The sequence below is a fragment of the Rhododendron vialii genome, chromosome 13a (genome assembly GCF_030253575.1).
Source record: "Rhododendron vialii isolate Sample 1 chromosome 13a, ASM3025357v1".
NCBI lineage: Eukaryota > Viridiplantae > Streptophyta > Magnoliopsida > Ericales > Ericaceae > Rhododendron > Rhododendron vialii.
This window is the reverse complement of record NC_080569.1, coordinates 27,792,812-27,809,821: the sequence shown is the minus strand read 5'-3', so window position 1 is coordinate 27,809,821 and position 17,010 is coordinate 27,792,812. Positions and strand designations below refer to the sequence as shown.

At 38.4% G+C, this 17,010-nt stretch overlaps 1 protein-coding gene and 2 long non-coding RNA genes across 4 annotated transcripts; all 3 read left to right on the top strand.

The window, feature by feature from the left end:
* Window positions 1-137: 137 nt before the first annotated feature.
* Window positions 138-2,037, top strand: LOC131313294 (glutamate receptor 2.8-like). The gene is made up of 3 exons (XM_058341531.1): window positions 138-362; window positions 817-1,187; window positions 1,478-2,037. The coding sequence occupies exons 1-3, from the start codon at window positions 149-151 to the stop codon at window positions 1,886-1,888; spliced, it is 996 nt and encodes a 331-aa protein (XP_058197514.1). The 5' UTR covers window positions 138-148; the 3' UTR covers window positions 1,889-2,037.
* A 2,349-nt stretch (window positions 2,038-4,386) lies between these two features.
* On the top strand, window positions 4,387-9,112 carry LOC131313307 (uncharacterized). 2 transcript variants are annotated; one of them, XR_009196164.1, is made up of 4 exons: window positions 4,387-4,521; window positions 4,620-4,731; window positions 4,839-4,941; window positions 6,934-9,112. It is a non-coding gene; the product is annotated as an uncharacterized LOC131313307 (long non-coding RNA). The 2 variants fall into 2 exon arrangements; XR_009196165.1 differs by lacking the exons at window positions 4,387-4,521; window positions 4,620-4,731; window positions 4,839-4,941 and adding exons at window positions 6,119-6,329; window positions 6,440-6,563.
* Window positions 9,113-14,896: 5,784 nt separating this feature from the next.
* LOC131313304 (uncharacterized) lies at window positions 14,897-16,543 on the top strand. Its single transcript, XR_009196160.1, has 3 exons — window positions 14,897-15,475; window positions 15,994-16,124; window positions 16,371-16,543. It is a non-coding gene; the product is annotated as an uncharacterized LOC131313304 (long non-coding RNA).
* Window positions 16,544-17,010: the final 467 nt, after the last annotated feature.

Below are 17,010 nucleotides of genomic sequence, written 5' to 3'. Positions count from 1 at the left end.
GGTGCGCTCACTCCTTGTCTGTTTTGCAGGATAAGGGTTTCTCTGACGAATTAGGGTTACGTTCAAGAGGCACGTGGAGCCGCTGCATTCCAGTGCTGTTCAAAGCACTACTTGAATTTATCCACTTACAACGGAATCGGGCTTGTCGATGGTAGTTCCGGTGAAGCCCAGTCCGAAGGCATGGATGTTTCTGGAGCCTTTCACTCTGGGAATGTGGTTAGCTGCCGCCTCTGTTTTGGTCTACACCATGTTCATAGTTTGGTTCGTGGAACATCGGTCCAATCCAGATTTCAGTGGCCCGTGGAATGACCAACTCGGAAATGCTCTCTGGTTCACCTTCTCTTCACTTTTCCTGGCTCACAGTAAGTACAATATAGGAGTGCAATTGCAATAATTAAGTTTGGCACAGGCCGCATAGCCATTTTTTATGAATAATGTTTCTTACACAAGCTTCTAAACATAAATTATTAAGATGTCTTCCCATGCACTCGGGTTCCAAACCATGTATTCATAGGAATGTCATGCATCAGATGACTCCGATCATACCTACATCTCTTTCTTTCTTTTCTTTTTTTAAATGGTCTAAACCTGAATTCGGATGGCTTCGTTACTAGTACTGCTCTTAGTATAATTTTCAAATGATTCTTTCTTTTTTCTATAAATCCAAACTGGGTGTTTGTGAGATAGTTCTTGAATGGTATTCTCGATTTTCTATATCTTTTTCAAGGAAGATACCTCTTTCTTGAATCGTTTTATTTTGAAATGAAAGTCTATGAATTCAAAAATAAAAAATAAAGTCCTGTAATAATTGTGCAGGAGAGAAGATTCAAAGCAACTATGCCCGGATTGTGGTAGTGGTGTGGCTTTTTCTAGCGTTGGTGTTAACGCAAAGCTACACCGCCAACCTCACGTCAATGCTCACGATCTCACGACTCCGACCGAAACTACTGTCCCATTCAAATGTCGGGTGTGATGAAAATTCATTCATGAAGAAATACGTTGAAGGAGTGCTTAACTACAAGAATGTAAGTCTCATCAGTGACGAAGATGCGTATCTCAGGGCATTTGAGACGGGCAGTATCTCAGCAGCGTTCCTCGAGATCCCTTATGCCAAAGATTTTGTCAATAGAAATTGCAGGAAATTTAACATCATTGGAACCACATATAGATTTGGAGGATTTGGCTTTGTGAGTTCTCAACACTTTCTTTATACTTCTTTTTTCTCTTTTTTTTTTTTTTTTTGAGATAAGTAAAAAGGGGGAGATCAGAGTTGCAACCACATCAGGGAAGAGGAACTTCCAACCGCCATTGCATATTCAGTCAGTGAACTAGTACCATCCATTAAAGAAGCTAAGCTAACTGAAATTACGTTCAAGTACGCTTGATCGATTGAACCATCATCATCGCAAGCACTTGTATAATGCAGCCACCATCTCAAACCTCTAATACAAATATCTTCATTCATGTTCCTATGCAGATATTCCAAAAAGGTTGTGGATTAGCTGCTGATGTCTCGAAAGCCATTCTCCAACTCTCAGAGAACGGGACTCTTAAAATGCTAGAAGAGAAATGGTTAACTCCCGACAAAGAGTGTTTAAAATCTGAAACTATGACGGAGAACATTGATAGCTTGAGCCTCCAAAGCTTTTGGGGCCTGTTCCTCTTCTCAGCTGCCACTTCCTCTGTTTGTTTTCTTCTATTCCTTGGGCACTTAGTCAGGGACTACCTCCGTCATCAGTCATCTCAAGTGGCTGACGTGAATGCAAGTAATGAGAGCGTTTCGATCAAGACGGTTAGAGTTGCACGGTACTTGATGAATGCAGAGATTGGAAGCCCATGGAGATCTCCATCCTCCGATCGGGCAGTGCCTGAAACTGACATGTGCTAAATATTTGGATTTTGTCTGGTGGAGACTGTAACTTGCACTCCGTCTATTCCAATTTTTTAGTCTTTTTCAGAAGTTTATGTCACTTTTCGATTGATCATATCTTGTAATCTATTTTTAAGTGATTTTGAAAAGTTTGTTTAATAGTACTAATTGAGATCTATCAACCGAAATCCTAAAATCTGAATGAAAAGTTATATGACCGGATCGTGCACTGACATGTATCTTACAATATATTGAGCTCATGATTTTTTGTGGGGCACTTGAAAAAATAGTGAATGAGTTAAGTTCAAAATATGTACGCCGTCTATTTTATGGACATTTAATCAAACCAAATTTTTAGAGACTTTTTTTTTCTTACAAATTTGACAAGATGAACAATTTGAATCATGATTAGGAGCTCAGTATGAGTCCACAAAATGAGATTTGAAGGGATATGGAAGGATTGAGCATGGATTAGAGCTGATTCCATGCTGGAAAAAGATAAAAGAAGCTGAAAAAATGAAAAGGTTTTAAAAAAAATTTTGGGGGTAAATTGAGAACTTTATAAGCACAAACAAACTACAAACCAAAGGAACTAGTCCTTACAAGGAATTGCAAGCTAGGGAAAAAAAATTGGCCAACAAACAACAACTAGAAAAACAACTGCAACTACTTCCCCAAAACACTTCGGGGGCAAAAACATTTCTAGGAAATCTTCAAGATGTCCCAATTGAGATATTCTGGGCAGAAGCACGAATCCCTCTCTGAGAGCTAATGCAAGCACGGTCATCCTTAATAATAGACAGCTGCAAAGAGAACAATCCATACCTTGACGCTAAAACACACGCAAATTCTATATAATTGAACAAACCATAGAAATCAAGAGAGAGAGAGAGATAGAGAGAGAGAGAGAGAGACCATAAAGATTTTACGTGGTTTAGTAACAAATACCTACTTCCAGGGGCTGTCAGACAATCGAGGGTTAACTATACGGAAGAAAAAAAATGCCCAAAAGCCTACAGATGAGATATCTCAGAGTTCCTCTCTTGCTTCTTACAGAAAAAGATGCTGTGAATTTGATAAGCTAAAAATCCTAAAAACAGCTTATATACGAAGCTACTCCACGCTCGACCGCTCAGGCGAAAAATTCAGAGAGCGAGGACTGACTTCAGGTAGCAAGGGCGAGATCGATTTTCGCCCGGATGAACATTTTAGACAGCTCTAGACATCTTCAAATAGCCCCAAACTGCTCCGAACGGCTCCAAATTAAGCCAAAACACTTCACCATGTGGAAGAGATTGTGGTGGGTGATATTGGGGGCGATCACATGGACGATGATGTGGCATCCGCGTGGGCTATGATGTGTCTGCTGCGTGTCACATAAATATTTTCATACTTTGTAGGCAGGGCCGGCCCAAGGGTTTTGAGTGCCCAAGGCCAAATTAAGAAGAGTGTGCCCCTAATACTTAATAATTTTTACAGTAATGATCAAAATACGAGAAAGCCAAACTAATATAAAGTTCTACTAATTATTACATACGAACACAAAATACAAAGTATTCAAATAGACAAATACATATTATCTCAACAATGAATTAGTATCCCTTGAATACTACTCATCTTGCATTTCTAGAAGCAAAAATTCCTCATGACAAATTCCTTCCCACCATCACAGAAGTAGATGAGAAGGCTAAAAATAAACGCACCATTCCTCTCTTTTTTCAGTTAATTTGTTGAAACAAATCAGCTTTAGATGTGGTTCCGTTAAGATATTTTTGGGCTTTTCCGTTTCTGTTCATATTAAAAAAAAATCGCGTTTATTAGTTTTGCGTCAAATTTTTGTGAATTATTGACTCATCTCAACGAAAAGAATTGAAAATATAAAAAAAATTAAGACTTTTACACAAATAATTTTTGAAATATCAAAGATAAAGTGCAAAAGGCCATCTTTATCTTAGATATTTCAAAAAAAAAGCCGGTAAAAGTCATAGGAATTTGTTACTCTTCTGATTTGTCTTGACAAGACGAATCAGTAATTCACAAAAGTTAAACTTAAAATTACTAAATTTGAATTAGGACAAAAGTCTAAAAATCCCAAAAAATCTAAGCTCAATGGCTACAAGGGAAAGAAATGTCGTTTATTATTATTATTTTTTGATCAAGTCACATGAAATGTCGTTCAAATGTCCTCTCTTCTCCTATCTCCTATTTCCTATCTCCTATTTTCCTATATATATATATATATATATATATATATATATATATCTCCTATATATCCATCCTCCTAAATAATAAGAACCAGATTGGGGGATGCCATTTTTGGTCCGATTTTTCCAATTGTGCCTCTTAATCCCTCACTGTTCGATGTCTACAATGGTAATTTTCTCTCTGCCTGGCATGATGGGGTACCTAGCGTGATCTGAGAGTTCCGCGGGATGCGTGGTGCATCTTACCCGTTCTTTTTCCATTTTAGGGTTTTCACTTCTCTCTCTCTCCGTCTTTTTCCCACGCCTTCCCCGCTCTCACACCACCAGGCACCACTCTCTTTCTCTCTCAAACCATCTCTCACACCACCACTCTCTCTCCTCCCGTTCCCGCCCCTGCCTCCGATTCACCCTCGCTGCACACTGCGATCTTAAATTTCACGCAGTTAGGTATATTTTTCGTACCCCTGAATTTCTATTTCCTCCTCATCTCAGAACAGAAATCTTAAATCGAACATCTCTCTCCCTCTCTTTCTCTGCTCCTCTAGGCAGCAATGGACGAGGATACTATCACTTCCAACACGGTTCGCCGTATGTTGAGCCGAACTCGTAAAGTTGCGACACAAATGGTCGCTGCACTCAAGCGGCAATCGAACACAGGTATCACAAATTCCTTCCGCTCTTTCGCCTACCATTTGACTGCACAAGTTTTATGTAGTAAGCTTTTAGGGTTTAACTAAAAGTTCCGTAACTTGTGTACCTTTTAGGGAGCCCTTGCTCGTCTTGAAGCTTTGGAGAATGACTATCCAGGAGCAGAGATGATTGAGATCTACAGCGATGATGATGTTTATCTTGACGGTGAAGACCAAGGTTTGTTCCAAATTGCTTTCTGTTTTTTCTTTATTAATAATTTTTGTAGGGTTTTGTTTTCTGAAATCAAAACGTAACCTTGATTTTGTGTTATTTTCTCAACTCCTGGTTCTGCTACTATCTGTGATGTTCTGAATTTTGTTGTTCGATTTGAAAATTTAATTATTATTTTGGTTGATTATGTATGTTGCTTTGATTGAGCATATTTTTGGGGTGTTTTGATGTTTCTGACATTTGAAAGAAAAAAAGAGTTTGTAGTTGTATGCATGTGTTTGGATCTTATATATATGATTATTTCTGTTGTGCTATTCTGAATCGTAGGGTTTTTTCAACTTGCTGGAGATGGTTATGTATATGATGTGTATTTTTTCCCCTTTTATAGGCAGGGAAAATATGGCCTTCGCGACACATGGAGTTCAATATCAAGTATTAAGAAAAAAAAAAGGGTTTTGAAAATTGATTGGCGTATCAAGAGATGAATGATAGCTAGCTTGTGTTTATTAAAAGAACATCTTTAAGCTGGACTTCAAGTGATACTACTATCATTATCGCTTTTGAATTATAGAGACATGACAGTGTGTCTTTTATAGATTAAATGTATATCCTATCAAAGAATACATGAACTTATAACCTAGAGTAGATAAATACACCAAATATCACCATACCAAATCTAGCAGCTAATACATTGCGTAAAACTTAATTTTGCTTCATATTTCTCTTTATAACCGCTTTTCCTACCCGCTTTGAAATTCAATGTCCCGTACGACAATCTTTGTGCAAACTATTCGACAAATTGTGTCTTCCAAATATGAGTGTTCAAGCAGTACTAAAACAAACATATGAATAGTTATGACCTTCAAAAAAATGAATTGGACTTCAAAACGACGTCTCATTGTCAAAATCTATATCCATCCTCCTAAATAATAAGAACCGGTTTGAGGGATGGCAATTTTTGGCTTGATTTTTCCAATTAAGTCCCTCGATTGGGCAGCCTCAAGGCTGGAGGATGAGGGTAATTGCGTACATTTGCTTGCTTCTATTTTTTGGTAATTATGGGTGTTTTGGAGGGCAATTGAAAATGTGCCATTTCTGTCAGAGTGCGCGTGTTCTTCTCACGTCCAAGTATTCCTCGCCAACTTTACTCTCTATCCCTTCTCGAAAGTTTCACACCGCTGCAACATCTCTCTCATCCCCTGCCTCTCTCTCTCTCTCTCGCTCTCTCTCTGCGGAAGCTTCAGAGACCATCTACGAATTAGTGATCCAACTGGGCGTATGAATTCGTGCTTCGGTCTCTTGCCCTGTCTCGATAAAGGAAGAAGATCTCATCCCCTCTGTGCGTTGAACTTTGAAGAACGAAGATCGTCAACGCTTTGATCGCCGATTCATGGGTAATCTGTTTCAGCCTTTCGACCTCATGTTCAAAGTGTTTGTCAGGGTTATCTGTCTTAGTCACTGAAAGTAATTGTTTGTGTAAGCATTTTCTGTGCGATTGAGTTAGCTATGCAGGTGCAGAAAATTTCAAGTTTGTTGTCGCTCAGAATTACTTTCTTCGAGCAACAGAGGTTGATTTATAGAGGCAGGATTTTGAAGGATGACCAAACCCTAGATAGCTAAGGACTACGGTACGGCTTGATTTAATTTTAAAGCATTTTGCCGCTGTGTGTTTGTTAGGATTTTGTGCTTTTGTGTTTTTTTTTTTTTTGTTTGCTGTTTGTGGTGCATTTGTCCTTCTGTGTATATGATGTGTGTGTTTTTTAAAGGAAGGGAAAATATGGCTTCGATCTGCTGGAGATGGCTTTGATTGTGCATATTTTTGTGGCATTTTGGTGTTCCTGACATTTGGAAGAAAAAAGAGTTTGTGGTTGTATGCATGTGCTTGGATCTTATATATAAATGCGAGTAAATTCTTTCCCTTGCGTTATTCTGGATCGTTGGGTTTCTCAATCTTCTGGAGATGGTTTTGTATATGATGTGTAATCTTTTTTTTTGGAGGAAGGAAAAATATGGCTTTCACAACACATGGAGCTCAATCACACGATAAGGCCAAAAAATGGTTTTGAAAATTGATTGGGGTATCAAGAGAGGAATCATAGCTAGCTTGTGTTTATCCAAGGGACATCTTTAAGCTGCACCTCAGGTGAAACTATCATTATCACTTTTGAAATATAGAAAGACGATAGTATGTCTTCTAGAGATTACATGTATATCCTATCAAAAACTACATGAAATTCATTAACCGAATGGGGTTTTTTTTTTGTTTCCTGTGATTTTTAAAGTTTTAGGGGGACATGACGAAGAAGGATTCTGATTTCATCGAGTTGCTCGAGGGCGAGCTCAGAAGTTCAAAAGGATTTTAGTAGAGAAAGAGGAAGAGTACATCATCGTCAACGTCATGCTGCATTAAATTTTGGGCCTAGGTACCCATGGTATTATTTATCTTTATTGCTATAGAAACTATAGAAATTCTAATGCTTTTCAGAATCATTAGGAGGCTCTCTTTTCTAACATCCAATTTTTTTGTAGTTGCCAACTGATTTGGACGCAAATAACCATTAGTCTTTGTGTGAATAAGTCTTGACTTTTCAGATCACCCTTTGCTAGGTGGACCCATCAATTTGGTTAACACGACTCATCAACACTTGCCACATGCGTGGCTCAACCGCGGGTTGAATAGCTCATGTGTCCTGTGATGCTCTCGACTAATTTTTAACGGTGTCCAATCGGGGCTCTAAAAGCTCATCACTCTTGCACTGTTTTGTTTTACAGTTACATCATTAGTCGCGGGATTAAATGTCAAATCATCTACATATTCCCTCTGTCGTTTTGATGAACTTCAGGAGCCTATGAGTTATGACTACGAGTAACTCCAAATCCATTTCAATAACAGTTGAATATCTGCAACTTTAAAAAAAACATACTTGCTTTAAAAAAATAAAAACTAGAACGACAAACACGAGGCAACACAGTTAAAAATTATTCCACACACAAGTACCATGCAATGGAGAGTAATAATTCTTTTTCCTTGACCACTTTATTCTGTTTGAGTAATGATTTAGCAACTAAAGTGATATCCCATCCCTCCTTTTTTTTTCCCATTTTGCCATTTCCAATTTTTTAAGGGGACGCACATTACTTATGTTTCCTTTGAAAGGTAGATTTGATTTCCAACATTGCCCCTTAATCGCATTGATCAGTTTGTCACAAAAGTTTAGTTTATGCATATTTAACTTGACCATCAGGTTTAGCTCTGCCACGAAATACATGCACCTGCTGAGTTTGTAATGGTAATCTAATTTTTTACTCTTGTTATCTCACAAGTTCAGTTTGTGTTTATGGCCTTTGTTCCGAGCTTGCATGTTTATTCGCTGCTCTGTTCGGAGCATGCATAATCAGATAACTCTGTCACTATCCACTCCTATTTCGATTTGTGGGAACTCTGAGACTTCTATCCTCTCCCTTATTTGTGTTTATGGGTTTTGGCTACAGATGTTTGGGTTTGAGCAGATAGGATTTTGTGTTTATGAAATTTTCAGATCGAGGATTCAGATATTCTGAAGGTAATTTTCTGAGTTCTTTTTCCATGATTTAGGTTGGATTTGAGTAGTGATTCGGGTGGATTTTGTGTCCTTGCTTTATTCCAGTAGTATTCGATTCACCTTCAAAAAATAAGGTCTGGGAGTTCTCATATAAATTTACTCTCTTTTATGGAAAATCAGTCGTCGACTTTATAGCAAGAATGAGTGGTTGAGTTGAAGGACCAAAAATGGTATAGAATGTTGCTAAGTCATGTACTATATTGATTAGCTATGGGCTTAGTTGACACTTAATTTTCTCAAGTCTGCCTTTAATTTCTAAGTGAGTTCCCTGCTTTTGACTTTATCTTAGTCTAGCTGATTGCAATCCGTTAGTGTGATGTGGAATAAATGCATGTGATTTCGTTCAGTACGTATTTCATGGTTTTGGACAGGTCAATCCTTTCAAATTGCTATGCAGTATATGAATTTCTGTGGCTGCTCATGTGAATTTAGTATGTCTTGCATGAAGATAATAATGGAAATGGAAGAGCAAACTTTGGGGTCAGGGGTTATTCTATTACAAAATAAGTTATGGACTCGGATATGATGCTGCTCCTTCTCTTGAGAGTGACCTCAGGGAGAGAACCATTCTTGTCTCAGGCGCATCTTCTGTGCCCCAAATCACTTCTACGTATGAAAATCAGAGTATTGACAGTCTTCTTTTCTTATGAATTTGACATTGTGCTGAAAGGGTATAACAGTTGCGTTGTTAACGCTTGAACTGCAATTTTAAGATTGAAGTCCAGTATCCTAAGTTCAACCTTTTAGTATTGGAATCTGGACCTGTTTTCCTACGAATGTACGAGTCTTGCTACAAGATAGAACAGAAGTGTTGGGCTTACATACGAAGAGCAAAAGCAGCCACTTTTCCTGTCACTGATAGCCGCCTGCTACTGCTGCTTGCATGCAGGAAAGTGGTACTTCTAGGAATCTTACTACATTTTTTTTTCCAGCTTTTGGTGCACAAAAATGATAATGACTTTTTTTTACTATTAATTGATATGACACTATTTCTTTCTCTGATACTTGTCGTCATTTCTGTTACATTGCACAAATAAGAATTCTATACTACCGTGCTCTATTCTAGCCACAAACATGTAAAAATACCTCCGCAACTCTGAAGGTGCTTATGTTTGGTTCCCCTTGCAGGCAAATCTTTGTTCATTTACTGTAATGTTATTGAGATCCTTTCTAAAACTGAACTGGAATTGCTTGAATTGAATTTGAAAACAGTTAGATGCCAATCATTGAGTACAAGTTGGTTTAATGTCTCAGCTTCTGTCTTCAGTCCGATTTGTTCCCAATTTGATGCTGCATCTCCTATTTCTGATGCATATATTTGCTGCTGCTACTTGGGATGATATTTTAATCTTCTGCAAAATGGAGGTGCTGCTATTTGGTATTCAGTGATGCTTTGATGTAGTGCTCTTCATTTCTTGAAGACCTTGTCAGTATAAAAAGAATTCAGAAAGCATCTTTTTATTTGTTGAGTAGCATACTCTCAATGTCTAATTACGAGACATTGTATGTGGTTTGATAGAAAATATTGCGAATATTTTTGGACAATATGTTTTGTAAATGCTGGGAAGTACTCCCGGCACCGGCTGTCGCGGCGTTCACGGAAAATGCTGGGATAAATGCCTGGAATACTTTTACCCTCGTTTTTTTCACTTTTGCCGGCGTTTAAAAAATGCCGGGAAAACCGTGATTTCTTGTAGTGTGTAAACCATCTAATACTTTGCTACTTTGATCAATCTATGTAATATATCTTTCTGCCTATTTCCATGCTCTTCCATTGCTTATGGCTTTGAAATTACAAACAAGACATATCTAGCCTATATCAAAACTTGTTCACTTCAACGGGCATGCATTCGTGCTGTGCACGAAGGTGCACCTAGTCCTCCTATATATAAAGGATGACTTTTTCGGAGGTTTTTTTTCAATTTGGGACGAATTTGTCACTCGATTGCAAACAGTGCGCACTAAGGGAGGTGGGTATTTCCGTCTTTTCGGTTTGATCCAGGATGGGTGAATAATATTAGCCCACGTCCTCCCTCTTTTGGTCTGCTTAATCTGGTGCAGGCGGAGACATGTGTGGAGAGAGAGAGAGAGAGGGGGAGGAGTTTCTGGGCCAACAAACAGACCTCCTCGCCGCCGCCCCCCAACTCACCCCCGGCGACGCCCGCTCCCTCCTCTCCTCCTTCACCCATGACCAGCTCCTCTCCGTCGTCCAATCTGCCGCCCTTCGCCACCCCGGCGTCCTCTCCGCCTTCCGCACGAGCGGCCATCGAAGACCAGATCGCTTCTCTCCCCTGCTCTCTCCCTCCTCTGAGAAACCCTAGACCTCTCGAAGTGGCGAAGGAGATGAAGATCGATCTTTGAGCCTCTGTTTGTAGCAACAGATCTCATATGTTTTTGGGTCTTCCTCTGAATATCGGATTGTACGAGTAAGAAGCCCTAATTTTTACCAAAACCCTTGTTTCTGGTTACGTATTGAGTTAATTCATGTAATGATCTAATTTTTATTTGTGATTTTTTTTTTACTTGGTATATATGGATTGCTGAACTCTATAATGTATTTAGTCTACGTTCTAATTTAACATATTTACTGAAACGATTGCAGGGTTCTCCATTTCTGATTTTCCATTCAAAGAGGTGCGGCACGGCCACCCATCCATCTTCCTTTGGTTAACTTATAGAACTTCCCAGCCATGGGTTTCCTTATTCCTTGAGTTTTGATGCGCAAATGGTATGTTTATGTTTTGGGTAGAATAGAGTTTGATTGTTTGTTATGTTGTGCCATGGGCATAGGGTTTGAATATTGTTTTTTTTTTTTTGCGTTAATTAGTTTGTATCTACACATCTATTGCCACGGCATATGTGAATATTATTTCCAGTCTCAGTTCTGAGACAAATTTTAAGGGACAGTGGTCTGAATTACACAAATACCTGTATAAAATTTGTTTCAACTTATCGTCTAAAGTTTCAGTAAATAGGATTTTGGTGGTGTAATAGTTAAGACATAGAGCTTGCTTTTATTTACTCAGTGGACTGAACGGAGTAGTTCCCTTCTCATCTATGAAACACAGGACTTAAAAAGTTATTTCATGAAGAAATTGTATATCACTTTTAGGTTACCACAGTGTACTACTTTTGAATACTATCTCAATAAATCATTATAAGGGTTGCAACATATTGAGGGTGCTTGCCTATTATATGTTTACAAGTGTAGATACAAGCGATTCACTCGCTACAGGGACTGGTCCCAATTAGCCAATTAAAATAGACCATGTAGGTTTTGGACTATTTGACGTGGAACCACTCAGCTTATGAATGGTAATTACCACCTTTAATATAGTTGGCTTAGTATGATGTTTTCTGAATCAGTTTCCTAGGTGTAAAAGACATTGTGCGATCCACTGTTCTTACTTTTTTCGTATTGATACTATAGTCTAGCCTGCACAATTTAGTTGGCCTATGGTTGCATTGTACAAGGAGTCTAATAACAAGTTCTTTTCCTTTTCCTGTCTATTGTGATTGCAAATCATAAGAAACTATGACTTAACTTACTGAACTTCTGTTTTTTGGAACAATTTCCAAGTATTAACAAGTGACAACAGCCATGCAACAGTAAAGCTGCCAAGGTGACCTTATAAATTTTTTTACTATGACGATGTCCTGAAGATGTCTCACACTCTTACTTCCAAGTTTCAACTTGCAGATATGTGACATGGTTGCTGTCACCCGCCTTGTAAACGTTGCTCTTGTGATTCCAGAGCTTGATAAATGCTCATTTTGGCAGGACACTAGGTACCATTTTTTTCAAATTCGGGTATTTGTGTAAAAGTTTCTGCATCTGCAAAACTATTGTTGATATCATTTGTTTATACTGCAGCAATTTTTCTGATGTATTTGACAAAGATCATTTTATTAGTTCCTTGGCCAATGACGTAAGTATAATAAAAAGCTTCCTAAGCACTTTAGAAGTTGGTCTGGCATTGACTATTACCTGGATGAGATTGCTAGCATGTGGGCGGATTATCAGCTATATGGTCCGGAACGTTCCTTTGGAATGTTACTCAGCAATTTTGCATATGTAATTCTGAACTTTAACAATATGAATGTTTCAATTTTCCCATCTTTCCCTATGGTCATGAGTATGAACCTATGTATCAAAGATGCAGACACAGATACAATAACCAAACCAAACTAAACCAAGTCTTATGTCCCAATCACTTGGAGTCGGCAGGAGACACCACGAAAATAAACAAATGAATGTACAATTTTTTTTATAACGGTGGAAACATGGTCATATGCAGAGCCATGAAGCATCAATATGCATATACAAGGATCATATATATATATATATATATATATATATATATATATATATCATATTACACTTTTAATCCTAAATATTTGTAGCAATGCAAATTTACCCCCCCAAAAGTTTTTAGCAATTGCATATTTTAGCCTATGTTGTGTCACCATATGTGTCCCCCCTTGTCTCGTTGAAATTTTTTGGTCGAACCTAATGGACACACAACGTTTCCCATACGTTTTTTGCTGTGTCCCCCAAGACATGTTAGACACAGATACAACAAACTCTGGGAGTGTCCGTGCTTGGCAAGAACATTCCTTTTAAATGTATTTCACTTTTTTCCTCCTCCTATATATAAAGAAGCAGTTTTTCGGAGGTCCAACTTTTCAATTTGGGATGAATTTACCCTTTAATTTTGGCCATTTTACCAATTGCCCGACGTGAGATGGTGAGATGGAATGGGTTGGGAGAGCCAACTTACCTAAGAGGCTTGATGGTGGACCGTAGTTCCTGTTGTTTCCCCTATTACAGGGGAATTTTTGTGGCTGGTTGCCGATTAACTTTTCACTCTTGCAACTTCGTATATATTTTGCGTTGATTAGTTTAAGCCTACGGATCTACTCCATGAGCATGTGAAACAATTGTTATTTGTCTCTGTCCTAAGACAAATTTTGAAGGACAGTAGTATTAGTTACAGAAATACCTGCATAAAATTTATTAAAGTTTACCATTGAAAGCTTTAGTAAACCCAGATAAATCAACAGAACGTGTTTTGTGCCATTATTTCCCTAGCTCATTAGTAGTGGATGCTCGCAATGATTTCCCATCTTACCCATTCGTGGTACTTGTTTACGTTACTCCCTTCTTTGCAATTAGACAAAACATCAATTCATCAAATGTTGCATGCTATCGTTTTTCCCACAAAAACCAAATTCTGTTGTCGTGGTTCGTAGCCAAATTAGTTTGTCTTTTCTTGCTTGTCTCTTTTATCAGTTGTTTGTTAATGTGTGTCTTTGTTTTTGTCTTTTACCTTGTCTTTTACAGTTTTGTTTGGGCACGCTTATTGGAGGAACCTCGTCAAAACTCAACAATGAAGTTATTTTAGAACCAAAAGGAATTTGCAGTGCTATCCAGCACCACAGTTAATTTAGTAGATGCAGTGGCTCAGACTTGGTTCAATTGTCACCTGAATTTACCGTATCATTTCATGTGTCCACATAAGCAAATGTTGGCTCAAAATGGTTAGAGGACAGCATGTCAAATGAAAATGGGTTTGGGGATGAGTGGCACAATACAATTGAAGTTCTTGCGCATATCTATTCTTGTAGTCCTGTATGTAGTCCTGAGGGTCTCTTTTAAGGGTGTTTAGACAAAAGAGTAAGTAATGATACTGAAGGAATTGATCGTTCAATAAAATTGTATGGGCACCAAAGGGCATAGATGATAGAACGTGCAGCAAGATTGATTTTTTAAGAAAGAAGGGAATGATAATTTGCATTTTGCCTTCATTTCTGCTGAAATATCATCACAAGCTTGCTATATTCCTCGACATCAAAGTACTGTGAGCCTTATGTTCAGAAATGTATTGTTTATACCACGTTGCAGATAGTTTTGGTGTTCTCTTGAGGGTGGTATAATCAACATGGTGAAGCCCAAATCTTATCGTATATCCAGATATCCACTCAGAGTTGTCAAGCAAGGACCGGGTGAAGTACCCTTTCACATCTGCTCCTTTCCTACTCATTTAAAAGCATAAGCTAGCTTCAATATTCATTTAAGCTTCAGGTTTCAATTTCAGCAATTGAAAAATATAGATAGTATCTTTCAGTCACTCTCTAACTGATTGTGGGGATTGTAATTCGTACTAATATGCTATTGTCACTTGCCATGCATTATGTTAGAAGGCCCGCGGTACTTTCAACATTGTCGAGATGCTTAAGTCTTGATTTTCGCCTATGAGTCCTGCGATTGGTTGGAACAACTACATGACCTTAATCCCCAGAATAGTTGTATGACTGTATCTAAAAGCAAGCTCAAAGTAGGAAATACGTTAATAAAGTAACAAAAAGAGCAACTCTAGCCTTCACCGTCTCCACGATCTGAAACCTAAACAGCAATAGATCTTCCTTTGGTCAAGATTCACCCATTTCTTCTCTTGCAACAACAGCATATTGGTCCCCTTCCTCTGCTGACCTTCTTACCATCCTGGTACTGTAATATCGGATCTAATCAGCTCCAGTTAATGGCAGATTCAGTTTTACGACTCATAAAATTGATAGGGACTTTTACGATTCACACTAAATAGAGGTTGCTATAATTGGTGGCATCTGCTTACAATTTTCTATTATTTACTGATTTTTCCTACAGATTAGAGGAAGCCGTAAGCAATCCGTTGTGGTCCTTTGAAAAATGCTTCACATGTTCATCCGAATTATCTGTTTGTGTGCTATTCTTCTTCTTCTTCTTCATTGATTTATGGTTCTCTGTATGTGTGTAGGGTAGTTTTGGCACCGTTAACGAGACTGAGATCATACAATTGTGTGGCACAACCACATGCCATTTTGTATTACTCCCAGAGAGCAGCAAAAGGTGGCTTTTTGATCGCAGAAGCCTCTTTAATTTCGGATACAGCTACAGGGTAACAATACACTCCATGCTTAATGCAGAACAGTCTAGAGGGATTGTTCTTTGTTCATGTCAATAACCCCCCCCCCCCCCCCCCCTTCTCTCTCTCTCACACACACACACACACACACACACACATTTGCTTTTGTTAATGTATAACAGTTAGGCATGGTCCCTTCGAGGACATCCGATAAAATTGTAATGAAACAGTTGGACATGTCATTTTGGCAAAAAATTGGGGCCCAAGGCGGACATCTTCCTCAAGGCCGGCTGGGTGCAAGAGGCGGCCTTAGGCCACCAAGAATTTGTAAAATTAGGGCCTAAAACTATTTTCAGTTCCTAACATAAAAGCTCAAAAGAAAAAAATTTAGTGACCGAGGGAAAAAATTAAGGCCCCTCTTTGAGGTTCGCCTTAGTCTCCGAAATATCATGCCGGTCTTGCTTGTCAAGTAAATTGATGGCGAAATATACTGAGTGATATTAAGTACCCCAAAAAAGTACTCAACTGTTTGTTTTTGTCCCATATTGTAGAGGCCCAAACATGCCTGGGATTTGGACGAAAGAATATGTGGAGGCATGGAAGCCAGTTGTGGATGTTGTTCATGAGAAAGGAGGCATTTTCTTTTGCCAGCTTTTCCATGCTGTCAGAGTCTCTAACTATGGTAACATACTCTACACTACCGTACAAGGTTTTTTCCGGCATCAAATCCCGTTTACTGTTTTTTCTCTGTACCGCTGAAGTTAGAGACATGACCCAACAACTAAAAACACATGAGGGCATGGGCGCATAGAAAAATGGGCACATCAGACTTGGTGCTATTTTTGTATACCATGCCCAAACTTCAAAGCTTGGTTTTGAATATTACGTTTATTTAGTTACATAGTCATTCTAATATTTGGTTTAACAGATTATCAACCTAATGGTCAACCTCCAATCTCATGTACCGACAAGGCGATAATCAGCAAAGTCCACATTGGTGGCTCTGGAGGAGCAGAATTCTCACCTCCGCATCAGTTATCAGTTGAAGAAATATCACAAGTTATCAATGACTTCAGTATTGCAGCAAAGAAAGCTATTGAAGCAGGTAAACATCAAGTTTAAATTTAATCTAATACCATGTTGAGAGTGACTGAATACCAAGTTTAAATTCAATGGCGTCCAAGTAGACATTTGGTCAAGCAAAAGAGTTGCGCTAATACGAGTATGAATACCATGTTGTCTGGTAGGAGACATACAATTCCATTCATTTTGTAGATCTCTTCCTTCTACTCTTCGTATTAATTCCAGCATAGATACGTTTTGCTTGACCAAATGTGATATTTCTACTTTTCTCATATAGACCTAAAGTTGTTGAATTTGTTTCCACAGGCTGGTGCTGCTGTGTGGTGCATTGGGTTCCAAAAAATTGACGGTCAAGAGATTAACGATTTTAGGAGGTACATGTTTGTGCGCAAAGTTAAAACTGTAACTTAGTTTAATTCTAATACGGATAGAATCCTTGGTTTGGAAAGTGTTCTCTACTAAACTCACCCAAGTTGTTTGGGACT